At 39.3% G+C, this 22,917-nt stretch overlaps 2 protein-coding genes and 2 non-coding genes across 5 annotated transcripts; 1 reads left to right on the forward strand and 3 right to left on the reverse strand.

The window, feature by feature from the left end:
* Positions 1 to 160: 160 nt before the first annotated feature.
* On the reverse strand, positions 161 to 4,359 carry thap12b (THAP domain containing 12b). Its single transcript, XM_068317578.1, has 5 exons — positions 3,899 to 4,359; positions 3,293 to 3,413; positions 3,085 to 3,192; positions 2,906 to 2,942; positions 161 to 2,805 (listed from the first exon to the last, which is right to left on the reverse strand). The coding sequence occupies exons 1-5, from the start codon at positions 3,985 to 3,987 to the stop codon at positions 899 to 901; spliced, it is 2,262 nt and encodes a 753-aa protein (XP_068173679.1). The 5' UTR covers positions 3,988 to 4,359; the 3' UTR covers positions 161 to 898.
* A 377-nt stretch (positions 4,360 to 4,736) lies between these two features.
* trnap-agg (transfer RNA proline (anticodon AGG)) lies at positions 4,737 to 4,808 on the forward strand. Its single transcript has one exon. It is a non-coding gene; the product is annotated as a tRNA-Pro (tRNA).
* A 444-nt stretch (positions 4,809 to 5,252) lies between these two features.
* trnap-cgg (transfer RNA proline (anticodon CGG)) lies at positions 5,253 to 5,324 on the reverse strand. The gene has a single exon. It is a non-coding gene; the product is annotated as a tRNA-Pro (tRNA).
* Positions 5,325 to 5,505: 181 nt separating this feature from the next.
* On the reverse strand, positions 5,506 to 17,014 carry dyrk1ab (dual-specificity tyrosine-(Y)-phosphorylation regulated kinase 1A, b). Of its 2 annotated transcripts, XM_068317326.1 has the most exons (12): positions 16,191 to 17,014; positions 14,199 to 14,268; positions 12,562 to 12,758; positions 12,166 to 12,258; positions 11,844 to 12,032; positions 11,529 to 11,676; positions 11,146 to 11,432; positions 10,850 to 10,996; positions 10,358 to 10,498; positions 9,944 to 10,247; positions 9,608 to 9,732; positions 5,506 to 9,154 (listed from the first exon to the last, which is right to left on the reverse strand). In XM_068317326.1, exons 2-12 carry the CDS (start codon positions 14,209 to 14,211, stop codon positions 8,567 to 8,569), a joined length of 2,232 nt encoding a protein of 743 aa, XP_068173427.1. In that variant the 5' UTR covers positions 14,212 to 14,268; positions 16,191 to 17,014; the 3' UTR covers positions 5,506 to 8,566. The 2 variants fall into 2 exon arrangements, with proteins under 2 accessions (XP_068173427.1, XP_068173429.1); XM_068317328.1 differs by lacking the exon at positions 14,199 to 14,268.
* Positions 17,015 to 22,917: the final 5,903 nt, after the last annotated feature.

Consider the following 22,917-nt stretch of genomic DNA (forward strand, 5'->3'; position numbering starts at 1 on the left):
TTGTACTTATGTAAATAACATGTAAAAAAAAACATCACATAAAAGATTTTGGATTTTGATAAGCAGTAAAGCATATTTACGGAGGCCTTATTGTAAAAATTATTTTACAACTGATTTTATTTCATAAAATTGTATTGTTTAAAGGAGTTTGGTGGGACGTATTACAAAGCCTAACGGGCTATACATGGCCCACGAGCCGTAGCTGCTTATGCCTGTAAGAACCTCTTAAACTGTTAAAAACAAGTCAATTGCAGTAGAAATGTTTTATTCAAGAGAAAACAGAACAAAGATTAATTTCCTGTTGGATAGTATAACTGCTCCCTCTTGTGCTATTTCTCCATCACTGACAGTGAAAAGCAATCAAGGAATCCTGGACCAACAGCCTTCATTAAAGAAGTGAGTAAATGAAAAGTTAATGACTTTTTAAAAAAAACAAATAAAACAAAACTTTGTACTAAATTAAGTGACTAAAATAAATGAGAAAACACAGATAAAAAATACTTTGACCTGATAAAGCCTTGTGATTTCAAATATTTACAAATCATCCCCATCGACTTATATTTCAAGACATTTTTGTGGTGTTGCAGCTCCTATACTCCTCTTCACTCAGATCAATATTTTCTCCATGCCTCTTTTTCAAAATCTCAAATCAAACTTAAATTGCAATGTGTTTGAATACATCAATTTTAACACCTACATTGACAATACAAAGAATACAGGTTTCTTTTCCCCTTGGTAACCCCAGCAAATTGTAAAAATGGCATCCATCACATTAAGGTACACATTCCTTTGCAGGTCTACAGAACAAAACCATAACTAGTGCTTAAAAGAATCTAAGCTAATAGCGAACAGCATCTGTTTCACTCTGTGAACAGCAAAGCTATTTGTGTCCATAACATCATTTCATCACATCTTCCTCAGCCACTTCCTCAGACTCTGCCTCAGCTTCGGGATCATCCTCCGGATAAAGTCTACAATATTTGTCAACCATGACATCCAAATCATGTTTTACATGACTGTTAATGTTAAGTATCACAAGACTTTTGTTCCACTGCTTCATCGGCATGCTGTCGAGATAAGCCTGGAGTTGTTTGCTGGATGTGTCACTTTTGCTATCCTCTAATTTCAGCACTGGCAGCGTGGAGAGCACCTTGAGGAAGGTGTTGACGTTGGGAAAGAACTTCACATCTGGCAGCTGAAGTGTTTCGTGGATGGTGGTGGGCAAACGCACCTCTTTGCCCCTGTGCTTCCATTTGATTCTCCAGCAGTGAAGCTCCGCAGGAAGTGTGTCTGGGTTGGGAAGGTCATTGCGGTAAGCATCTGCATAGTTCTCCTCAGTGGTGTTGAATTTCATCTGTCCCATTACGGCCGGGACCAGTGAAAGGCACTTAAGAGCTTTCAGGTTGGTCTCTGAGAACATTTCCTCGACCTCTTGCATGATGCCATTGATAACAGGGACAGTCACATACTCCTTGAAGTACGACTCTGGTTGAATGTCACCCATATTGGCTGCGTGCTGTTTCCGAAGAAACACCCTAGGGATCTTCACAGGAATCTCCATGACATTGGCCACACTCATAGCCTCTTCATACCAGAACTCATGGTAGACATCAATGTTATCGTTCACTTCATTCAAGGAATGCAGGACAGCCGTTAGACTGTTCGCAGCAAAAAAGACATCAAGGGTTTCCCCTTGCAGATTCCTCCCAAAGGCTCGGCTGAATGTGAGAACATTTTTTAAGATGACAATGGTGACAATAATCTCAAATTCAACTAGAGTTTCCGAGATTGAACTTGCATCCTCTCTGGCAGCATCAGAAAACTTCCCTTCATCATTATCCCAAATGTTGTCCATGCATAGGAGCAGCGGTGGCAAAATATCTAGCAGCACGTCAAAGACGTTGTGCTGCTTTGTCCATCCTGAACCACAGGCCTCTAGGAGCACATTCCCTCTATCTTCATTTTTTTGATAGTGAGTAGAGATAGCTTTTCTTAGCTCATCCTGAGTAAATTGGGTTCTAAAGAAAGCCTCAATCCTCCTCAGAGTCTCCATGACGACCTGGACATTGGGAAATGGCAGACTATTTGCCAAGTGGATGTTCAGTGCCATGTGAGAATAAGGCATGTGCAAAGCCAGGGGATACTTCTCCATTAGCAACATTGCCACAGCTTTCATCTTGGTGGTGGACGTGCCAGTAGCTTTGTGGGCCTGACCACGGCAGTCTTCCATGCTTAGCCCCCAACGGTCCGTCAGCTGGGCCTCGAGCCTCTCTGCCAATGCACACTCATCACCATCAAATGACACAAAGTCTAAAAACTCCTCTCGGAGGGCATTCTGCTGATTCACAAAGCGTAAAAATAAAGGCAGGTATTTCTCTTGGGCAAATTCAACAAGGTCATCCGTCACCAGAGAGAAGAAGCGACTCTCTCTCACCTCCATTAGCATCTCCTCCCTCACTGTGTTCTCACAGACATCCAGGAGCTGGCTCAATTGGGTTGCAGAGAGGTACTCTGCATTCACAGCTGTTGTCTTGAATCGTTTTTTTAAAGCTTCATCTCCAGCATTCATGCGAAAATCTATAAGAGCCTGGAAGTTGTTGGACAGGCCGTCAGACTCAGACGCTTGTTCAGTCACTAATGGGATACTCTGTTTTGCAACCATGACCAAAATCTCAAACAAGGATCTTAGAGGTTCACGAAACGCTTTCTCCTCCGTGGACAATTGAGGCTCATTCTCATTGGTGCTGGTGCCATCTTCAGCGGTGGCATCTTTTTTGGAATTGAGCTGTTCCACAGAAGATGCCACTGAGGAGGAAGTAGAGAGAGAAAGAAACAGTCATCATTTAAAATACACAGATACTGAATACACTTAAAATGAAAATACAAACATATTGTATTTACATACATCTCCTTTCTTTGATTTTCCTTATATCTTCTTCCGTCTGAGAAAAAAAGTAAAAGATAATTTACAAAAACAGTTAATAACTAAACATAATACTAACTATTATAGAAATAATTAAAAAATATTGAACAAAATATTAAGAGATGCAACCAGAAGAACCTTTAAAGATACAAGATACTTACAAGTTCTTTAATCTGCTTGCGATGTCTTGTATGAGGATTGTTTAAATGACTTGTCAAATCAAATATAGTTGGAATGGCTGTATCCTTCAATACAGTCCTGTAGGGGCTCTGAAACACAACCATCTCAGATCAGACATTTTTTAGGAGACTTTTCAGGAAAGAAAAGGTTGCAAAGCGGCTAATGGCAGTAACTAGGACAGATACTTACTGTTTTGCAGACCATAGCTGGATCGAAATGTTTGGCACATAATCTGTAATGTTTGTTCAGCTGGTCTGATGTTTTGGCCTCTAGATCTGCCCTGCGGCAGTTCTCCACCCAGATTCGACATCTGAAAAGAAATACATGCCCAAGGTTTACGGTACTATTTGAAAAGCAGTAATGACATTAGCCAACACACATTAGACGTACAGTACGAGTGGATACGGTTTGCATATTGTAATGTAATCTGGTCAAAAGTTTGAATTTACAGGACATGGAGCCTGAAATAAACTTTACCGCCGAATTTAACTAACAAAAGTAAAACAGACTGTCGGCATTTATAACAAATACCAGCAAATATGTCACATCTGTTTCTCTAATAAGTTATTTTAAGGTATAAATTTAAAAATAAAATAAAATCGAGGGCAATCGTACACTCAACAGGAAAACAAAACATTTAGCATCTGTTGATGCTTTCCAGTAAGCACAATGGAGTTACCTTTGGCTTCAAACTAGCACCGATAGCCAACCCAGAAAGCTAACGAGTTAAACAGAAGTTATCGTTACATAATTTCGTGTACAAAGTGGACAACAATGTTCCATACAATGCCTTACCTCTCAGGGTCCCGCGGAAATCTAAAAAATGCCAAATCTGACTGAGTGCTTTTCCGCGTACAGTTTGGGGCCGCGCAAAAATTCGGCATTCTTCAGATTCGATCGTTAGCTTAGCTAACTTAACTTGCTGCGATCATTTATTTAGGTGATCCCTGACTTTCACGACGCGTCGTGGACCTCGCTGACATCCAATATCAAAAGACAACGTTTACGACGTCAAATGCTGTAGGAATAACGTTTCTATTAAATTGATTGTTTCGGCTGCACACCCGACAGACAACACGCTAGGAAAGGTTGAATTTCGAGTACATCCGTTTACACCATACAGTCCCGCCCACAAATGACTTGATTGGCTATTGCAAAACACTGTGGAAATTCTATTGGTAGCTTTTACTGCACTGATATATTCTATTCTATTCTATTCTATTCTATTCTATTCTATTCTATTCTATTCTATTCTATTCTATAATCTGCCCCTTCTATCCATCTATTCTCTCAGTCCCGTCTCTCTACAGCAGAGATGACATGTAATTCTGTATGACACGCCGTAGTCGGCCTATGATTGGCTTAAACGATTTTTTTTCCCGTTTGTCGGCTTCGTTGCTAAAGCTAACCAATCACATGATTGTAGGATATAGTAACCAATCATAACGAGACTAGGTTGGGTCACGCAATCGTTGTAGCAGGATAGACAATTCAGCTAATATTTCAGGAAATGTTACCCTGTTTCCATGAACGCAGTGTCAATAGTTAGTAAAAAAAAAAAAAGAAAAAGACGAAAGCGCTTAGTCACTTAAATACAGGTAATGATAGACTATGCGGCATGAATACTTCATGAGGCTCGTTGGTCTAGGGGTATGATTCTCGCTTAGGGTGCGAGAGGTCCCGGGTTCAAATCCCGGACGAGCCCTCGTTTTGTTTGGACAGTCCTGCGATTCTGTATAAAAAAATTATACCACATTTAGGTAAACCTCGATTTACTTCGATTCCAATTATGTCGTTCTCTATTATACGTCGGTAAACAAAAAATACATGTTACTGTAAATTAAATAAGAATGAAAACATAATATTACATTATTAGCCCCTAGGAAGTGTTATTTTCAGTTTAGCCTGGAGAGAAGATAATGGGACTTGCGTCGATTTTCGATTCACATCGCCTGGAAAAATTATCAATGTAGGTCAAGGTATAACTTCACATAGAGACCATAACTTTTTCACCAGGTTTACCGTGAGTCTCATGTACATAGATTATCACCCCAAAACGGTACTTGTACATAATACGAACCGGGGCAGTTTCCAAACATGCTGAAAGCAGTAAAGAAACAACTGAGTTAATTAACCCGGAAAAAGCACAGGGCTCGTCCGGGATTTGAACCCGGGACCTCTCGCACCCGAAGCGAGAATCATACCCCTAGACCAACGAGCCTAACCTCTGTGAGTGGACCTGCTATATAATACAAATTACACACCGACCACCGTGTTATTTTTTTCTTGAGGGCACGCCTATTATTTCTGTGAATTACGTATAAATTGTTGTGGATGCAGACTGTATGCAAGTAGGTCATATATATGGGGTTGTCAGAGAACAAGAAATACACACAGAGCAATTCAATTAACTTCTTTTTATATATCATACATAAGACTGTCTTAATATAATACAAAGGGCATTGTCATAAACACAGCAAAGTCTTGACTAGATCTTACAATCTGTGGATACATGGACTTATCCTTTCCCCCATGCTGTTCAATTCTATAGTGCATGTTGCATGTACAAAAAAAGTGAAAAAATGTGAAATTAAAAATGAAAAAGGTAAATCCAAATTAAATAAGAGGGTTTCAACTTCTGTTGGGTGTTCAGATATGTCAACGAGTATATGTGTTTGTATATAACCCACAAACTCAACAGGCTTATGAAAAATGGAACCTTTTCTCCAACCATGTGCTTCTCATAAAACCAAAACGTAAAGTTTGTGATGTACATGCACTTACAATATACCCTGTGAAAATTATTAAGGTTTGAAGATCTAGCTTTCCCTGTTTGATTCAAACCCTACCTCATAGTGTTGTCCTGATGTAGTCAAGTACCTTTGCCAAAAGGCAAGGTTTTGCCACTAAGAAAACAGGAATTCCTGCCCACTGAATGGTCACCAAATTGACAAACATAATCAACATACCAGCAGGAGCAAGGTAGTAAGTTCTATACTTCCTTTATTAAAAAAATATAAATATATACATAAATTCTATTTCAACTATTAAAAAGGGGCTGCATTTCATGACAACTGCTCTAAATAAGAGGTCAATAAGCATGATCTGAAATAGGTGCACACTTACAAGTCACTGCAGTCAATTTTTTTCTTTTCAGTCTTTATTTTTGGAATGTTTAGTACCAGTATCAGTACCAGTATTAAAAACACTGGAAATTTCTTAATGTTTCAAATTCTGCGGGGTATGAAAAATGATTGCAATTTTGCAATTAACCTTGACATCCAGATAAAACCCCAATCGATATAGGTAGCTCTACATTTGTATCGTGGAAATACAACAATCTCTTACCATGGCTTCTTTAGAATGACAACAACATGACCTGTAACCTGCGATTAATTTGAAAGGTGGCTGTGGGTTGGTTTTTCCATCTAATTTCAAAGCTGGTAAAAATGAACAACAGAAGAAAGAAAGCACTTTTCAAAATCCCCGACAAAAAAAAAAAAATGTTACTGACTGTAATGTTTTGAGGACATGCATGTCTGCCTAAGCAAAGCATGTGACTGTGGGCTGACGGACACCCTTTCCCTTTGAATAGGACAACAATCATGGGGGAAATGCCCTTCCAAATCAGAAAAATACCACTCTACACAAACCAATTTGCCACAATTATCCTTTTCTGCCAGAGTGACAGTAAGTCTTGGTTCACAGCAGAAACTAGCCAAGTTGACCAAATGATGTATGAAAGGCAGCAAAACCCTTTGAAATAGTATGATGGGGTCAAAAGAAAAACGACGACACAGAAATAAAACGCATTAGTCTCCTTTTTTTAAACCATCAGCTTCTATCTTGCTACTCCGGAGCCTGCAGAGTAACTACCAAATTCTCTAACATACCAAAGTTTAAAAGACTCCCAAAATAATCTACCAATTAATATGGAAACAGTTTTGGTAAAACGTTGCAAACAAATCTGGCCAGAATACACAATAGCCAACGGTCTCCACAACGGTCTCCAGTTTTGCTAAAGTAATATATTGCAGCTGTTTGTATTGACGTTAAAATAAGATCTTGATAAACTTTACGTCAAAGTGGTGAACTGCTACATTATTGGTTACAGACACCTATATGCTATAAAACAACTGCTTTGGTATAAAAACATATCCAAAGGGAAAATAAATTCTTGTAAAATTCACAGCATAATTTGAGGAGAAAAAAGGCAGTCACTTAACTCATTTTTTTTCTTCAGTTTCCAAGTTTTGGATGGAGAGACTTGTGCAGGTGGTTCTGATGAGGAACTACATGCAAAAGGGAAAATAACAAAACATAAAAGGGTAGACTCTGGAATAGATAGTTCTTTCCACTGCAAAATCCTTAACCAGTGAATAAGATTTTCAAGGAAGTAATGTTTAGGAGGTTGTTGTGTACAATATGACCCTGTTATGTGGGGCCCTGCTGAAGAAGAAATCTTTGTTGAGAAAGGCCTCAAATTATCATTCTTATTTACCTTTTCTAAGTTGTTTTAATTTCTTTAAAGAATTAAGGGCTGTCTACAGAGAAAAATAGAGAAAAGCCATCTTAATTCAAATGATAATGTCCAGCTCCATCCCATTCCAAGTCCATGAGTCATAAGGCCAAAGGGTTATCTAGCCCCAACCACTGACTGTCTTCCTTTGACTGGGCTGGATCCTTTCTTCTCCCGTGCCCAATGCTGCTCTCATCTGTGCAGAAACCAGTTGCAGCTCGTAGGACTACGGGGCCTCCAGGCCTGTGGGGTGGTGCCCTCTTTGACCCAGTTGGCATCAGTATCCACCTGCAGGGTCTCCTCTCCACCTGGCCAGCACACGCTATAGGGACTCCACTGCTATGTGCTCCCCTTTAACAGAGTTACACAATACCGACCAACAACAAGAAATATCACCGCAAACACTTCCCTCATTGTCAAGCTACAGGATTCACAAGCAGCTTTTACGAGAAATTTCACTTAAAAAAAGGGCAAAATAATGACAAACCAGTGGAACAGTAATGTCAGGCAGTCCCCAGTTTGAACTGAAGAGGACGCCAAGCATTTCATCACCAACAGCTACCTGCAGAACAGCTTCAAACTTTGCTCTGAAATGCTCCTTTTAGATTTTGCCATACAATACCATATGGTGATTACATGAAACTGATGAAATGGTAAAATGGATGTCTCAATCTCACTATGGTTGTTCAGCAGTATTATTTTGTGCCTAATGATTGCAAAACAAAAAAAAGAGGGGGGAACAAAAACAAAACAAAAAAAACCAAAAAAATAAACAGATGAAAATTACATATATACTTTTTAACAAAGGTTTTTCTTTGTAGTAGCGGTTCAGTGATATCTCCCTTCTGACGTGAGCAGCTTTTGTTCTCAACACACCTTGTAGTAAAAAACACCACCTTAAAAATGACGCACAGGGGGGAACACACAGCCAAATGTCAGTGCAGTCACGAGCTGGCCATAGAACTCTGCTGCACACACACTCCAGTCATTGGAGACTCCTCCCGGTCTATGCCTTGCCTCATGCCCAGGTGACCTTCCGCTAGGTAGTGGGCAGGCCCTGTGTTCGTGCCCATGGAGAAAGCAGGGTGCGCCGCCATGCCAGTCTCCTGCCGCGGATTTGAGAAGGCACCTAGCCCCATGCTCAGCCCACCATTCTGACCAAAGTCAAGGGCTCCAGCAGGCAAATGGCGGAGCTGGTAGGCCTGGTTGCCATGGTTCCCAGTGGAAGAGGAAGATGTAGAGGAAGAGGAGGCAGAGGAAGACAGGGAGGTCATGGACAGATGGCCATGAACCACCTCCATGGAGTCCTGTGTCGAGGAGCTGTGTGTTGGGGAGGTGTAGTGGCGTGGGCGTGGGCGTGTGGCCATCATCTGCCCGTGGTGGTGATGAGTATGTGAGTGGGGATGCAGGGCCTTGGGATGCTGAGGGGGAACATGGAATGTTGTCTCCTGGACTGGGTGGGTTTCTCCAGTGACTGACTCTGGTCCAACACCACCTCCCCACACCAGTGGGGGTGGATAAGGCTGTCGTGCCTGTCAGTGTCAAGCAAGTAAAAGGAGTTAGTTGTGGAATATGGGTGCAGTTACATGATTCAAGTTTTTATTTTTTAATGGTATAATCTGATGGAAGTTGTTGAAATAGTTTCTCTTCTTGACCACGTAGCATCATAAGAAATATAAGTATACTTAAGTTTAAAGGATGACACAACTCTGAATTTGGGAACCATGATATTTTTTGGTCAATATTACTTACAAGAATAATGAAACATTGACATTTGTCACTTAAAGAATCACACCATCGGCAACAATGAAGCAACTTGAAATAAACAATATATTTCAAAGAAATATATTGTTTATGTTAATCCCCCTGTTAATATATATCAGGGGGATTTATCAACAGGGGGATTTATCAACACCTTCATGAGACCATATCATCACTGCTGAATGTCAGCTAAAATTTCAGATCAGTCTCAGTAATTTACTAACCTGTGGGCAGAGGCTGTCTCCATCGATAGCAGGCAGAGCCGTGCCAAAGTGTCCTCCACTGTGCAAGTGGTGATGGGTGGGGTCTGATCTTGCTCTGCCACTGGTACTTGTCCCAGATGATCCTCCTGATGTTAACAAAGACGCTTTAACATAAAATCTGTCAAATAATAATGCCTTAATACGAGTAACTAGTTAGACTGTCTAAAAGGGTCACGTGATCTATATTTATCAGAGAGAGAAAAATACTGTGGGGATGATACCAAGCATTTCTCATCTTGCCACACATAATTATTGCAATGTGTGAATGTTTTTCACTACTTGAGGTAAACACTGTACCTGAACTAGAGGAGGTGCTGGAGGTGGTTCCTGAAGACTGGGACTGCTCCAATGCGGGGCTTGTAGACACACTGCTGCTTGTATTGGTCCCCTCATCCGCAGTCTTCTTGAAGAAGCTGTGCTGCAGGGCATAGTAGGGTTGGATGCGGCTCTTGGGGTCATAGTCCAACATCCGGAGGATCAGGTCCTTGAATTTCAAGTAGTCAGCAACAGCATGGCCAGACTCCCCCGCCCGCCGGCCACCTGGACCCCCTGTCTCCACACCCAGGATGGAGTGGAGCTTTCTCGATGCTGGAGGCTTATACTGGTGAAGACAAAGCACGCATTTGTTAGGAGATTTATACAGTGGTAACTTGTATTTTTTTGAACACACATTTATGTCAGAGTCCACATAAATTAAAAAACTAAGCTCACCCTTTTGCCATCTTTGGTCTTCTTAACACTCCATGTACCATCAGAAAGCTTCTCAAAGAACTTCCTGGCTTTTGGGGCTAGGTCCATTATATGATTAGGCGGGATACCAAGAACCTCAACTATTTTGTTCATCTGATCCACCTGATGAAATTTAAGCAATTAAAATTCAAGAACATTAATGTTGTGCATTTTTAAATTTAAGATACATATTTTTTTCAATATAGAGACATTTTTATTTCTTGTATACAAATTTCAAGTTAGAAAATTGTACAGTAAAAATACTTGGGCTCAGAGAACTGGCCAAAATGACTGAAGACATAACCTTCAACAATTTGACAAGTTAGTGAAGTGTGATCAAGTTTTGTAAACTTCATTGATTTTTTGAGATTTGCAAGACAATATCCATCAACTACATCAAGCGAATCAATGTCAATAAAACAATTTCCATTCTAATTGTACTACAAATTTGAGAAGTATTTCTGTTCTTTATACCTCATTTGCTCCACTGAAGAGAGGTTCTCCAGTATGCATCTCCACCAAGATACAACCCAGGGACCACATGTCAATGGCCAGGTCATAGGGCATTCCCAGCAGCACCTCTGGGGAACGGTAGAAGCGACTTTGGATATATTGGTATATCTACAAAGGAGAAGACATGTAGTCAGATTCACCATTTGTCTTTTAACTTTGAATTACCCATTCATTTCGCCAACTGCTACAACACATCCCGTGGACGTTGATGCAAAAATGCAGTTCTGTAACTGATAGAGAAAACCACAGTGAAATACCCGTTGTCCCAGTTGGCAAGAGCTGCCAAAGTCCACTATTTTGATGGCACTCCTCTTGGGGTTGCAGAGGAGGATATTCTCAGGCTTCAGGTCACAGTGGATGATACTGAGCTCAGGCGTGGCCAGAAAGAGCAGCGCCGTGCATAGCTGCTGGGCAAACTTCCGGGTAAGGTTAAGTGAGACTCCACGGAAGTTGGTATTTCGGAGTAGGTCATACAGGTTATATGAAAGCATCTCAAACACAAGGCAGAGGTGGTTCCGGAACATGAAGTGACGCTTTAGGTGAACTGCAGAAAAACAAATTACATCAGTGTTAGTCAAACCCACAGAGATCCTTTAAACATATCCTGTCAGATCAGGAGCAAATTTCACTAGTGCATTACCGATGTAGTATTTCATCTCTGTATCATGTTTGTTCATGAGCTCTAGGAGGCGCACTTCAATCTGGGCTTGATTGAGAAAAGCTTTCTTGTTCTTGATGATCTTAATGGCAACCCACTCCTGCTCAGCACGGTCATAAGCTTTCACGACCTAAAAAAGCCAGCATAAGCGAATACATTAATACTTTCCAAAATCAAATCAACTATTCAAATGTCATGAGAAGTCTTCAATGTATAGCTGTTGTTTCTCCAAACTATAACTTTTTTTTCTGTCACATGTAGTCACATTAATTGTGCCTGAAATTCAGAATTATGCACCTGTCCAAAGGATCCTTTTCCTATCAAGGAATCGATCTCATAGCGGTCCATCCACTTCTCCCCATTCTTGACGATGTAGTCATAGTTATCATCGTCATAGCCATCATTAAAGACTTTCCTCTCTTTTTTGTGACTAGAGTCTTCACCCTGACCCTGTTGGTGCCGCCGCTTCTTTTTTGCATAATACACCTGTAAATTAACAAAAAGCCATTAAAATAACCAGAACTGGAGAAATATTCTGTTACACTTGAATGTCTCACAGAATATGATGGAATTTTAAAAAAATGACAAGTTAAATGCATTTAATGAAAAACAAAGTCACCTCATTGATGTGTTTGTATGTTTTGATAAGGTCAATGGAGAGCTTCCTCAGGGGAGCTGAAGTTGGGTCACGAAAGCACTGGGGCATGTGCCTCTGAAAAATCAAAACAAAAACAATTATAATTTTTTAATAAACAAAGAAATATTAATTTACTTTTCTAAAGTAACTAAATTCCAAATAACTTAATATAATGGCAATTTATTAAATTGAATACTATAAACTCTGATATTATATGGCTAAGCTAAAAGAACATTCAACAAGCAGCTACTCTCCCTAGAGACAGCAGTAAAGTGGGAAACAGTCCTTCATATCACATGAAATATTTCAATTCATGTAACATTTCACACTCAGCCTACAAAGAAATCCAAGATCTGGGGTAGGGCATGGTTAGTGTACCTGATTGGCAGTGAGCTGTGGTGTCTGGTCGCTGTACGGTAAGACCGTAACAGATTGGTCAGTGCTTGGCTGGTGGCGGTCACTGTACTGCTGGTGCGTATGGGGCATTGGAGCAGCCATCTGAAGACCAGCAGTGTGTAAAGAAAAAGAGGGCGCAAGCCGGACGGACGAAGGTTTGCATGCTGAAGTCTCTCCTCCTGGAGAAAATTAACACTGCTATGAGTTGCATATTACCTTATTTCAACATTAAACATAACCAAACAAAGAAAATGGAGTATTCAGTGTGAAATAGCTGTGCTGCTTTTCATTTAAGTGATTTTTTTGCAAAGATTTAAAACACTGAAACATATTTGCTACTTACTGCATGATCTATAATAACTACACATTACTTACTCCTTAATCTAACCAGTCTGGATTTTTTTAAATATCACAAACATATCAAAATTGCCTTTTGGAAAAGCAATATACATTCAAAATGTGCATCTGTAGTATTTACATGTATGTTAAATAGAGCAATCTTATTTAACACAGGCACTTATGATCAATATATTTTAACACAAATAACAAGGATAGATTAGTTTTTACTAAATGTTAGATTAATACAGTGTCTTTTGTTCAGCAGGGAAAATCAGAAAATGTGTCAAAAGATAAGAAAAATAAATCAGAACAGTAAAATATCAACCTCTGTGAAGAAAAAGGAGCAGAAAAGGAGATTTAACAGTGAAAAGAGGAGAAAATAAAGCATCTCCACATTAGACAGTGAATCATCCTTCATTTTAAGCCAGAAGGAATCAAAAAATTATCAAATAGCATGTTCAGCTATCAGCATCTCTCACCAGACAAGACAATTCACCAGTGCTACACAGTAACCACTATTCAGAATCCCAGCAACAGCACCTAATTAGCATAGCCTATCACCACAGAGATACAGCGTGATTTGGCAAGCCCATCAATGCACAGACCAATCACAACGCAGTATGCAAATAGCCTACTTTTGTTGCCAGGGCAGAGCTGCTCCCATTTTCCAATGAGAAAACAAGAAATAAACAAGAAATAAAATTGAACTTTGGCACACTTAGACGCTGCTTTCAACACAAGAGCCTGACAGCAAAATAGCTGCACAGCCCGAAACCTGCACTCTATCTGAGAGCTTTCAGAAAGCTGACCCAGCTTTGGAAAAGGAAAAAAAAATACACATTCACTGACAGAAGAGAAATGCAAGACATAAGCAAAGTCTATATTTTGTATTTATCTCTCTACATATATAAATATATCTTATATAATATATACATATATATATATGACAATATATATATCTAAAAGGTTTTTGCACTTCAAATTGAAATGGCTAAAAATAACATGTGTCATGACTAGTGTTTTGTCTATTTTCCTGCTTGTTCAGTGGACTCTGAACCTATACAGATATTTTAAAAATTTCAATAAATTTGTTTTAAACTGTATTTTTTAGTTTTTATGGACTCATAAACAACACTGAGCACTCTTCACTTTTTTCCTATTTAACTATACCTTAAATTCTTGACTGGATTTCAACATCAAGAACAAAAAATAAAGCATAAAAAGATCTTTGCTGAAGCATCTCCCACCAAAGCATTAAGGGTTGATATACAGCATCTAACCTGGACGCATCATTGCCAGTAAAATTTCATATCATCCTGGGAGGAGAGTCCAGCAGCAAACCACAACCCACTACAAAGAATAAAAAGATACCATGATCATTGTGCACCTTTGTTTGGGCTTAACTTCATAGTACTTCAACTTTATTTTGAGAGGGTGTAACAGAGTATCTCTAAAGGACACCGGACAATCTAAAACTTTACAAACTGTCAACTTCAGTTGAGCATATGAATGACACAGGAATTTAAAAATATATAATTTAGAGAAAACCAGCCAATGGCAAATGATGCTGCAACAATTAATTTTTAAAATGAAAGAGGCTCTTCTGAAACTGACAGTACAAATAGCTTTCTCAGAGAGGCCTTGACGACATAACTCTTAATAAAAATAGTCAGAATTTAGTGAAATTAAACATGGAATGGCTAAAGATGAGATTTAACACTTTAATATTATTTATTGTGACTTTAAGAAATTACTTTAACAAACACACAAGCAAACTAGCTCGAATAAACTTACCGTAAAAGATTATGCAAATTAATCAGGAACTCCAAGTTTGGTTTGTGGCAATTTTGAAAATATATCAGGACTAACATAATAGTATGATTCTGATGTTTAAAAGAATAATCTTAATTCAAAAATAAAGATGGATTTGACAAAAAATACAATTCGCAAGCGCACTTATAGCTCTCTAGTCTCCTTAACATGAGATTATTCTTCATTTTCAGTACTGACATATGAACAGTTCCTCTCCTGGCTCGACTCATCACGGCATCAACGGGCCTATTTAGGTGTAAATATAACGACGGCTAGCTTGCTATTAGTAGCCATATCATCTCATAAGTGATAGCTAAAGACCTCTGTAATAAGCCTATGTGTCATCTTCTCACGCCCAACTGATAAGATCCATTCCACAGCTGAATCGAATGTAACCCCTAAAAAAACAAAAAAACAATTAAAAGCCTGAGGTTCGTGTACGAAGACGGTGCCGATTATCTCTATACTCACAGATGATGGGGTAGATCTCGTCATGGTTGGAATTTAAAAAGCATATTCAGAGTTAATTTGTGTCCTCTCCTGCTTCATATCGTTTGCGTGTGCCTCCAATTCCTCGTAAAAAAAAAAAAAAAATGGCAAACGTACTCTGACTCACGTTACCGTTAGCAGTCTTGACCAGCTAACGTTGTCGTCGTTAACGTTACCATGAAAAATGCGGGACAAGCAAGCATTTCTCTCACCAACCTAACGTTAACGCTAGCTAGTGACGCTGTGCTCAGCCAGCGGGTTGTGGGGCCCATTCAGCTGGTTCGTCAACAAGTCAGCGTTAACCATTAGCCAGGTTGGCCAAATTAGCTATCAGGCGTTAGCCAGGTTAGCAATGTGTGCTTCCTTATTGTATTACTCCAAATCACAGACCAACCACGTAAAATAGATGACGCGATTTGGATTTGAATAGCAACAAACGAACGGTTGTTAGGTGGGATGCCAACAATTGTTTTTATCATACAATGACAGCGTCTTATATCTCGGGGTTATCATTAGCTGTAACGATTACACTGTGCCAGCATGACTCTCCGTTCAAGCCTCGCATTTCGTTTGCACAATGTCGCTCACAATAACATGAAAAAAAAAAACGTTCCAATTGGGCGATAAAAATTAAACAATTGTCCAAACGAATGAAAGCAAACGTTTAGGCTGCCTTCCGCGGAATCGGCACCGCCACAAAATGTTAGCTAGCCGCCATACCATAGCTACCCTTCTCGACTTGACTGTCGCGTCCATCATTGTTAATATAGATAGATACTTTATTAATTCCGGAGGAAATTGTACAAATGAATGTTAACTAACATATGTTAATGTGAATGTTAATGATAATAATAATGTGAATGTTAACCATTCACATTACAGATAACATACATCTGCATCTAAAATCTTTTATATATAAATGATAAATTAAAGAGGCATAATGTCAAGTGTAACATTCTAATAGCACTCACCTTTGATGGCACGATCTTCATTTAAAGTCCAATAACCTGTATGATGAGGAAACTTATCCAGCTTGAGATTCTCCCCTCCCTGCACGGTTAGCGAGTAATGTTAACGTTAAATCCAATTCCAGTCCTCTGGTCGGCAAACTAGAATTATTCGCCAGTCAGATTCAAAATTGATTTCATCTCCCAAGTTTTGAGCAACAACATCGGTGATCGAAACAACTTTGACCGACGTTAGTATCAGCTGACTACCAACATGCTAACGTTGACTAGCTCGCATAACTTACCAGCTAACCTTAGCGAACTAGCTAGTGGGTTGACAAAATGAACGCAGCTAACATTAGCTACCTGCCCGAGCTAGCTGTAGCTTCTTTGGCTAGCCTCAAGCTAACAATTCTGGCTACCGCTAGATAAACGTTATGCCGAATTCTGATTTAACGCCGTCTTGGCAAATAAACCAACGTGACTTCGATAAATATAACAATACAGTTCAGTCCAGAGTATTTTAAACATGAAACAGAAACCGTGTCCTCTGATAATTTGGGTTAGGAATTTTGAGTCAATTTTCACAAAATGGCGCGCGGTCCAAACCTGCGCAGTGAACCGGCCCGGTGGACCAGAGACACGGACAACTGAGTTAGTGCGGCGCCGCCTAATTGTTTCCACTATGTTAAAAAGTCGGCCTCTTGATCTTCTTAATCCGATCCACTACACGCATTTCGATATCCAAAAACGTCAAACATATATCCACTGACAGCATTATTCCGGCGGGAAGGGAGAACATTTGAAAAGACTGAGCTGGGAAAAAAACCCTCCTGACAAAATGGCGATGCTCTATCTTGTTGCCATGGCAACTGTCAATCAAAAACAGAAAGTACCCGGATGTACCAATGACGAATAAAATCTAACTGGCCAGAGTTACAGGACACATATAACTCAATTGGTGTCTGTATTTTTAACCGCGTTTGGTTTGTTGCTACCATCCGGCAGAGATAGACGGTGTTTATTTTAACAGTTTGAAACTATCTGAGCCTTTTATGGATTTTAACTCTGAAATTCACCTCTTGAAGATGGTCGGTGCTTTCATATCTTCCTTGCTATTGCTGTTGACATGACCTGACCAAATTTTATCCACAGCGAGAATCATTGCCACAATTTTTAGAAATGCTATGGTTTATAAATGTTCAAACAGTCATCACTAAATAACTTCAATTGATACCACTTTATTGTTGCTAGTTATACCTAAAATAAAAAAAAAGAGTGACAGTTACCACTTTTCAAATTAATTTTAGAGTATATTTTTGAAAAGAGAATTGTGAGAAAGAGAATTGCGTTTTAAGATGTGCCAAAAGAAGATAATGTGCACTATACTAGTTTGTTACTAGTCCGGAGATAACTCGTGTTTTTCAGTGTAAAGAAGAAAAAGGTTTTGTATAGCAGCCTTAGAGGTAAACGGAGGACAAATGTTCAACTAAACCAGTTGGCCATACCTAAAACTATAAAATAAACTAGTCAGAACCGTGTTGCAGGGTCATTTCACACATTTCTGAACTATTAAACTTATTTATATATTGAATGAGGACCTGGTTGATCTCCTAACAGATTACACAATATACAACATTATAACCTTTTCTGCTATTTGCAAATATTCCTCTGCAAAAATGTTGTGTTTGGCTTTTTTCCCCCCATATTTATATTTGATATTATTAATGCCAGACATATCACCTTTCATTTAAGAGACCTTTTCATCCTAATATATCAGAGGACATGTGTGACTTTTTGATTTCTTCAGGTCCAAGAAACCAAAGATGTTGAGGTTTTGTAGAGCTATTTATTGTGTCATGGACGGGTGGACAGTAATGGAGTAAATTTACTTAAGTACTGTACTTAAGTACAGATTCTGAGGATTTTTACTTTACTCAAATACTAGAATTCTTTCATACTTATTACTCTTACTCGAATACATTTCCAAGGCAAAGATTTTTACTCTTACTCGAGTTAATTTCTGAGAAGGCTCATGAATACTTGTTACTTTTAGGTTTGCCTGTTGTTTTTTTTGCCCCCCCTCCCCTAAAATAAAATTGGCCTTCGTCAAAGAAGGAAACCTATCACAGTAGAAGTGTAGAAGTGAAAAAGGACAATGTGGACTCAGACAAGAAAATGTACATTTTCAAATGCTTATTGTGTTTGCCGAAGAAAAATGACAAAAGTCACACCTAGAGACCTCTTGTCACTTAATTTTACAGTACTACAGACTGACAGACTGGCGGACACAGGGCCACAGAGACACGCAGACTGGGGGTGGGGGGGGTGGGGGGGCAGACAGACAGGTGGGGGGAGACAGGCAGTCTGGGGGAGACAAATATTGTGGTACTGGGATATGTCCTTCCTGTAAACATTGAGTTGTTGAAAAATGACAGTAATTCAGTCAGGTCCATTCTCATCAAAGATAAAAAAAATAGGAATTTACTCTTACTCTTACTTTTACTTTAAGTACATTTAAAATACTTAAGTACATTTAAAAGCAAGTACTTTTTTACTCTTACTCAAGGAATGTATTGACTGGGCTACTCTTACTTGTAGCGGATTAAATTTTGCCAGAAGTATTTTTACTCTTACTCAAGTACTGGGGTCAAGTGCTCTGTCCATCTCTGGTCATGGATGATTCTTTCGTCTTAGTGTACATCTGTATTGTTTGATCTGGTAGTGTTTTTTGTGTGTGTTTTGTTTTACAATTGAGTTTTGTATGTATTACGTGGACCCAGTTGTCTTATCGCCCTATTGACGGCAAATCTTGACTGGCTCTCTTTCAACTATTTTACCATGATTAATAGAGTTTCTGGAGTTGCTAGGATTTGTTGCCACCATTGTCACATGGATCAATATCTGTCCAGGTCAAAGTAAATATGGGGTCAAATTAGACTTTATTACATGTAAAAATATTTTCTTGCAGGTTAGTTGTTTTACAGGAAATGTCAAACTGAGATTACAGATGTAAACAATACACAAGGAGCATAAATAACAACAACAATAATAATGTCAATAAGATGGAAATTCTACGCAGAAAATAAAATGTAAGACAGCAAAAAAGAAACTAAGATAGAAAGTGCCAGACACTACCATTAAATAAATGATGCAATAAAACACTTTCATGAAAAACTTAAAACAGATTTAAATACTCATCTATAAATAGATGGATGGATGGATGGATAGATGGATGGATGGATGGATGGATGGATGGATGGATGTATGGATGGATGTATGGATGGATGGATAGATAGATAGATAGATAGATAGATAGATAGATAGATAGATAGATAGATAGATAGATAGATAGATAGATAGATAGATAGATAAACAGTATAGATATTAACAGTATAAAAATTAAAATATGAACAGTATACAATGAAATTAAATCCAAATCCATATATCAACACCTTCACCATGCCGTCACATCCTTGGTCATATTGGTTCAAGTTAACCCAACATCTGGAATGACAAAAAGACCTGGACGACCAGACAGGCCTCCCTGTTCATAACAGACCACTGCTATTTCATGATTCTCTTAACTGACAAGTAAGAAAATCAAAACTATCATAAAAACTGACAACCAACTAATGTAAGGATTTTAAAGTAGGTCTAACATGTTCTCTCCCTCTGGCGATCATCAGCCCTTGGGCAGCAAATGTTCCGAAACAATTGTAACTGATTTATGATTTTTTAACTGGACCAGATAGAAGAGCTTCGCACTAGTCTGGACTGTTGCATATATAGGCATGAACTGGTCTCTGTGTAGCTCGGAGAAATGGTCACATTTTAGCTACATTATTGACATGATGCAAAGTAGATTTGGTCACACATTCCACATGAACTATAAAGTTTATATCGGAGTCAAAGGCTGCACTATTTCTTGGCTTTGGCATCCACTGGAATTTGATTTTATGTTTCTAGTTTCTCTCTGTTGTACCCACAGCTTCCTTGGTGTGATCAATATACTGCACTTCCTTATCTGCTAGAAAACATTTGTGGATAGTTCATGTACTTAATATGTTTGTCTGTAGAACTACCTATACTCTGAAATTGTGACTGACATTCTGCTTTGATGACTACAGTCCATAACATGCCCCTTGTTGGACCCTCTGCCGTTTGCCTAGCAGGTAAAGCGTTTGGTGGACTATGCAGACAACTTGGGTCTTCACTATATCTTGCATCACCTTCATTTCCAAGGCATGTGTGCAAAGATGTTGTTTGTGAACTGCAGGTCCATCAACACCATCCTTCCTGAAATCCTCCATAAAAAGCTCATACCGCCCGCCTCCACCTGTCAATGGATTACCAATTCCCTGACCGACAGGTGATGCTGGGAGGCATCCAGTCCAACACTGATCCCCATCCCCCCAGGGTTGTGTCCTCTACCTGCCGCTTTTCTCCCTCAATACAAATGACTGTACCTTACAGGATCCATCCGTGAAACTTGTTTGCAGACTATTCCATTTTCATTGGTCTGATCCAGGGGCAGTAACGAGTCTGCCTACAGACGGGAGATGGAACATATGGTCCACTATTGTAGTCAGAAGTAAAGTCACTCTCCAACATATACTCCTACTAGAACATCATCTTCCTCATTGCATGATTATTTCTCTATAGTGTACTGTTTACTGCGTTTTTGTAATTTACTTTTTTTTAAAAATCAATGCTCCTATGGGCAGGAAGCCACAGATGTAGAGCAGCAGAGGAGGAGACAAGTGTATCAAGTTTATAAACTGTTCATTGCAGCAGATCATATTATTTTGCTTTTACGTATGTCCATTAAGATCTATTTTGTAAGGGAGACATGGATAAGAGGAGCATAAAACATCTGCTTATTGACTGCCTATATTCAATGAACTTCACTAAAGTCTTGAACATTATACGGTTGCCAAACTTTGAAGTCTACGATAAGACTGCAAATAGCTCTAAGAATAAGGTGCAGAATAACTACAAAGCTTCTTTACAAGTTCCACTCAAGTTTAGGAATCACAGAAGTGTAAAATGTCCTCACAATGGAGATAGTGCTATCCAGATTTCCAGATAAAAACAGAAGATAAATAAGAAGGTATGTTGATGGCAATGGTTTAGAATGTAAAAAAAGATATATGATTATGACATGCATATAAATCCAGCCAATTCATGCAGTGGTAAGATACAAGATAACAGAGTATGTGATAAATGGCCTTTCAGAAAGTCTGAAACTGTGATTGAAAGGTAGCTGCCCCTAGTAAGAACAAGATGGAATCTACATGGTGGTGATGGCGGCTGATGATCCTGCTGAGTATGAAGAGGCTGAATTCTGGAGAAATTATGAAGGGTAAATCTGTGAAGATTAGGCAGTGATGGGGAGGTGGCAGATTTGAAAAAATATCACCATGAAAGAACTGGAGGCACAAAGGACAGCAGTATGAGGATAGGTTAACAATGAAGGTGTGTTAGTCTCCTACTAATTAGATGCATCTTATGTAAATAGCTGATATGTCAGTTGTCAGCAACAGACATAAAAATATACAGTATATTAAAAAAAACAAAAAAAACAACAACTTAAACCTGAGCAAGCATGAGTGGTTTTAAATGACAGCGTGGCCTGAAAATGAACTGTTGCCTAAGCCTGTAAAGTTATAATCTTCCTAATCCAAATTTTGCAAGGCTTATTTTGAAAGACTGAGTTCAAGCAGCTACCAAGTGCCTTCCAGACATGGATTAAAGTAGAGAGTCTGCTACATAACTTTACCTGTTGGCTGTGCTGGTAATTCTGGCACTTTTTGGAGAATAGTTCATACGAATATCTGAAATAATATGTCTGTATGGTTAGTGGTACAGACAGAACAGACCATCCAAGAAAACTGTGCCAAACATCTGCCCATTTTTGGTTTAAATACTATTAGTCAGAGACTTCTCACTGAAATTCATATATGGGTAATGAGAATATGTCTATAATTTAAAGTGATAGTATAGTTCACAGAGTGTGTAATTCGGGACACATTCATATACCGTACACACACTGAAAGAACTTAAACATGCAACAATAACCATCTCTGAAATGGTCTACACAATCGGACCTCAACGCATATACCAAAGAAATGCACTATCACCACTGCTGGCAAAAGCTTGATGTCATCCATTTGGAGGAGACGGCTGATTGCTGTCCCTATTCAGAATCAGTATCCGTAACCACTCTTTGCGATGATGTGACTGAGGGGGTTCAGGCCTATACAGAACAGCATTAGTGATAGTGCATCCCCTTGGTATACACTTGATGTTAACTCGAGCAATTGGCTTGGAGTTAGTCTCCAGGGTTGTCTTCCACCTTTCCATTGAGTTCTTGATGAAGGCTCTTAGTGTCCAGTTCCAGACATTCCAGTATCCACGTGTGTGGCATTGAATCGTAGGTTTTCTGGTATTCAATCCAGGCGGTGCACAGGTTGGTCTGCCTGTTCTTACAGTCTCTGTGTACTGCTCTGTCCACCAGTAGCTGGTGCTTGGCTCCCCTGGTGTTACTACCAACTCCTTTCTGTGCCCCGCTCATATATTGATCCATGTGCCTACTCATCTTAGCCGCCATGATGCCTGACAGGAGCTTCCATGTTGTACAGAGATAGGTTATTGGCCGGTAGTTGGATGGGGTGGATCCCTTCTGTGGGTCGTTCATGATCAGGACTGTCCTGCCTTCAGTCAACCATTCTGGGTGTGTCCCATCCCT

This window comes from Antennarius striatus, chromosome 6 (genome assembly GCF_040054535.1).
Source record: "Antennarius striatus isolate MH-2024 chromosome 6, ASM4005453v1, whole genome shotgun sequence".
Taxonomy (NCBI): domain Eukaryota; kingdom Metazoa; phylum Chordata; class Actinopteri; order Lophiiformes; family Antennariidae; genus Antennarius; species Antennarius striatus.

Coding starts and splice junctions, on each gene's coding strand:
- thap12b (XM_068317578.1), bottom strand. CDS start 3,987: ATGCCGAATTTTTGCGCGGCCCCAAACTGTACGCGGAAAAGCACTCAG. Junction 3,414..3,898: donor TTTCCGCGGGACCCTGAGAG/GTAAGGCATTGT, acceptor ATTTCTTTTCAG/ATGTCGAATCTGGGTGGAGA. Junction 2,943..3,084: donor GCAAGCAGATTAAAGAACTT/GTAAGTATCTTG, acceptor TTTTTTTCTCAG/ACGGAAGAAGATATAAGGAA.
- dyrk1ab (XM_068317326.1), bottom strand. Junction 10,997..11,145: donor CTTGCCAACTGGGACAACGG/GTATTTCACTGT, acceptor TCTCCTTTGTAG/ATATACCAATATATCCAAAG. Junction 9,733..9,943: donor CAGCACCTCCTCTAGTTCAG/GTACAGTGTTTA, acceptor TGTTAACATCAG/GAGGATCATCTGGGACAAGT.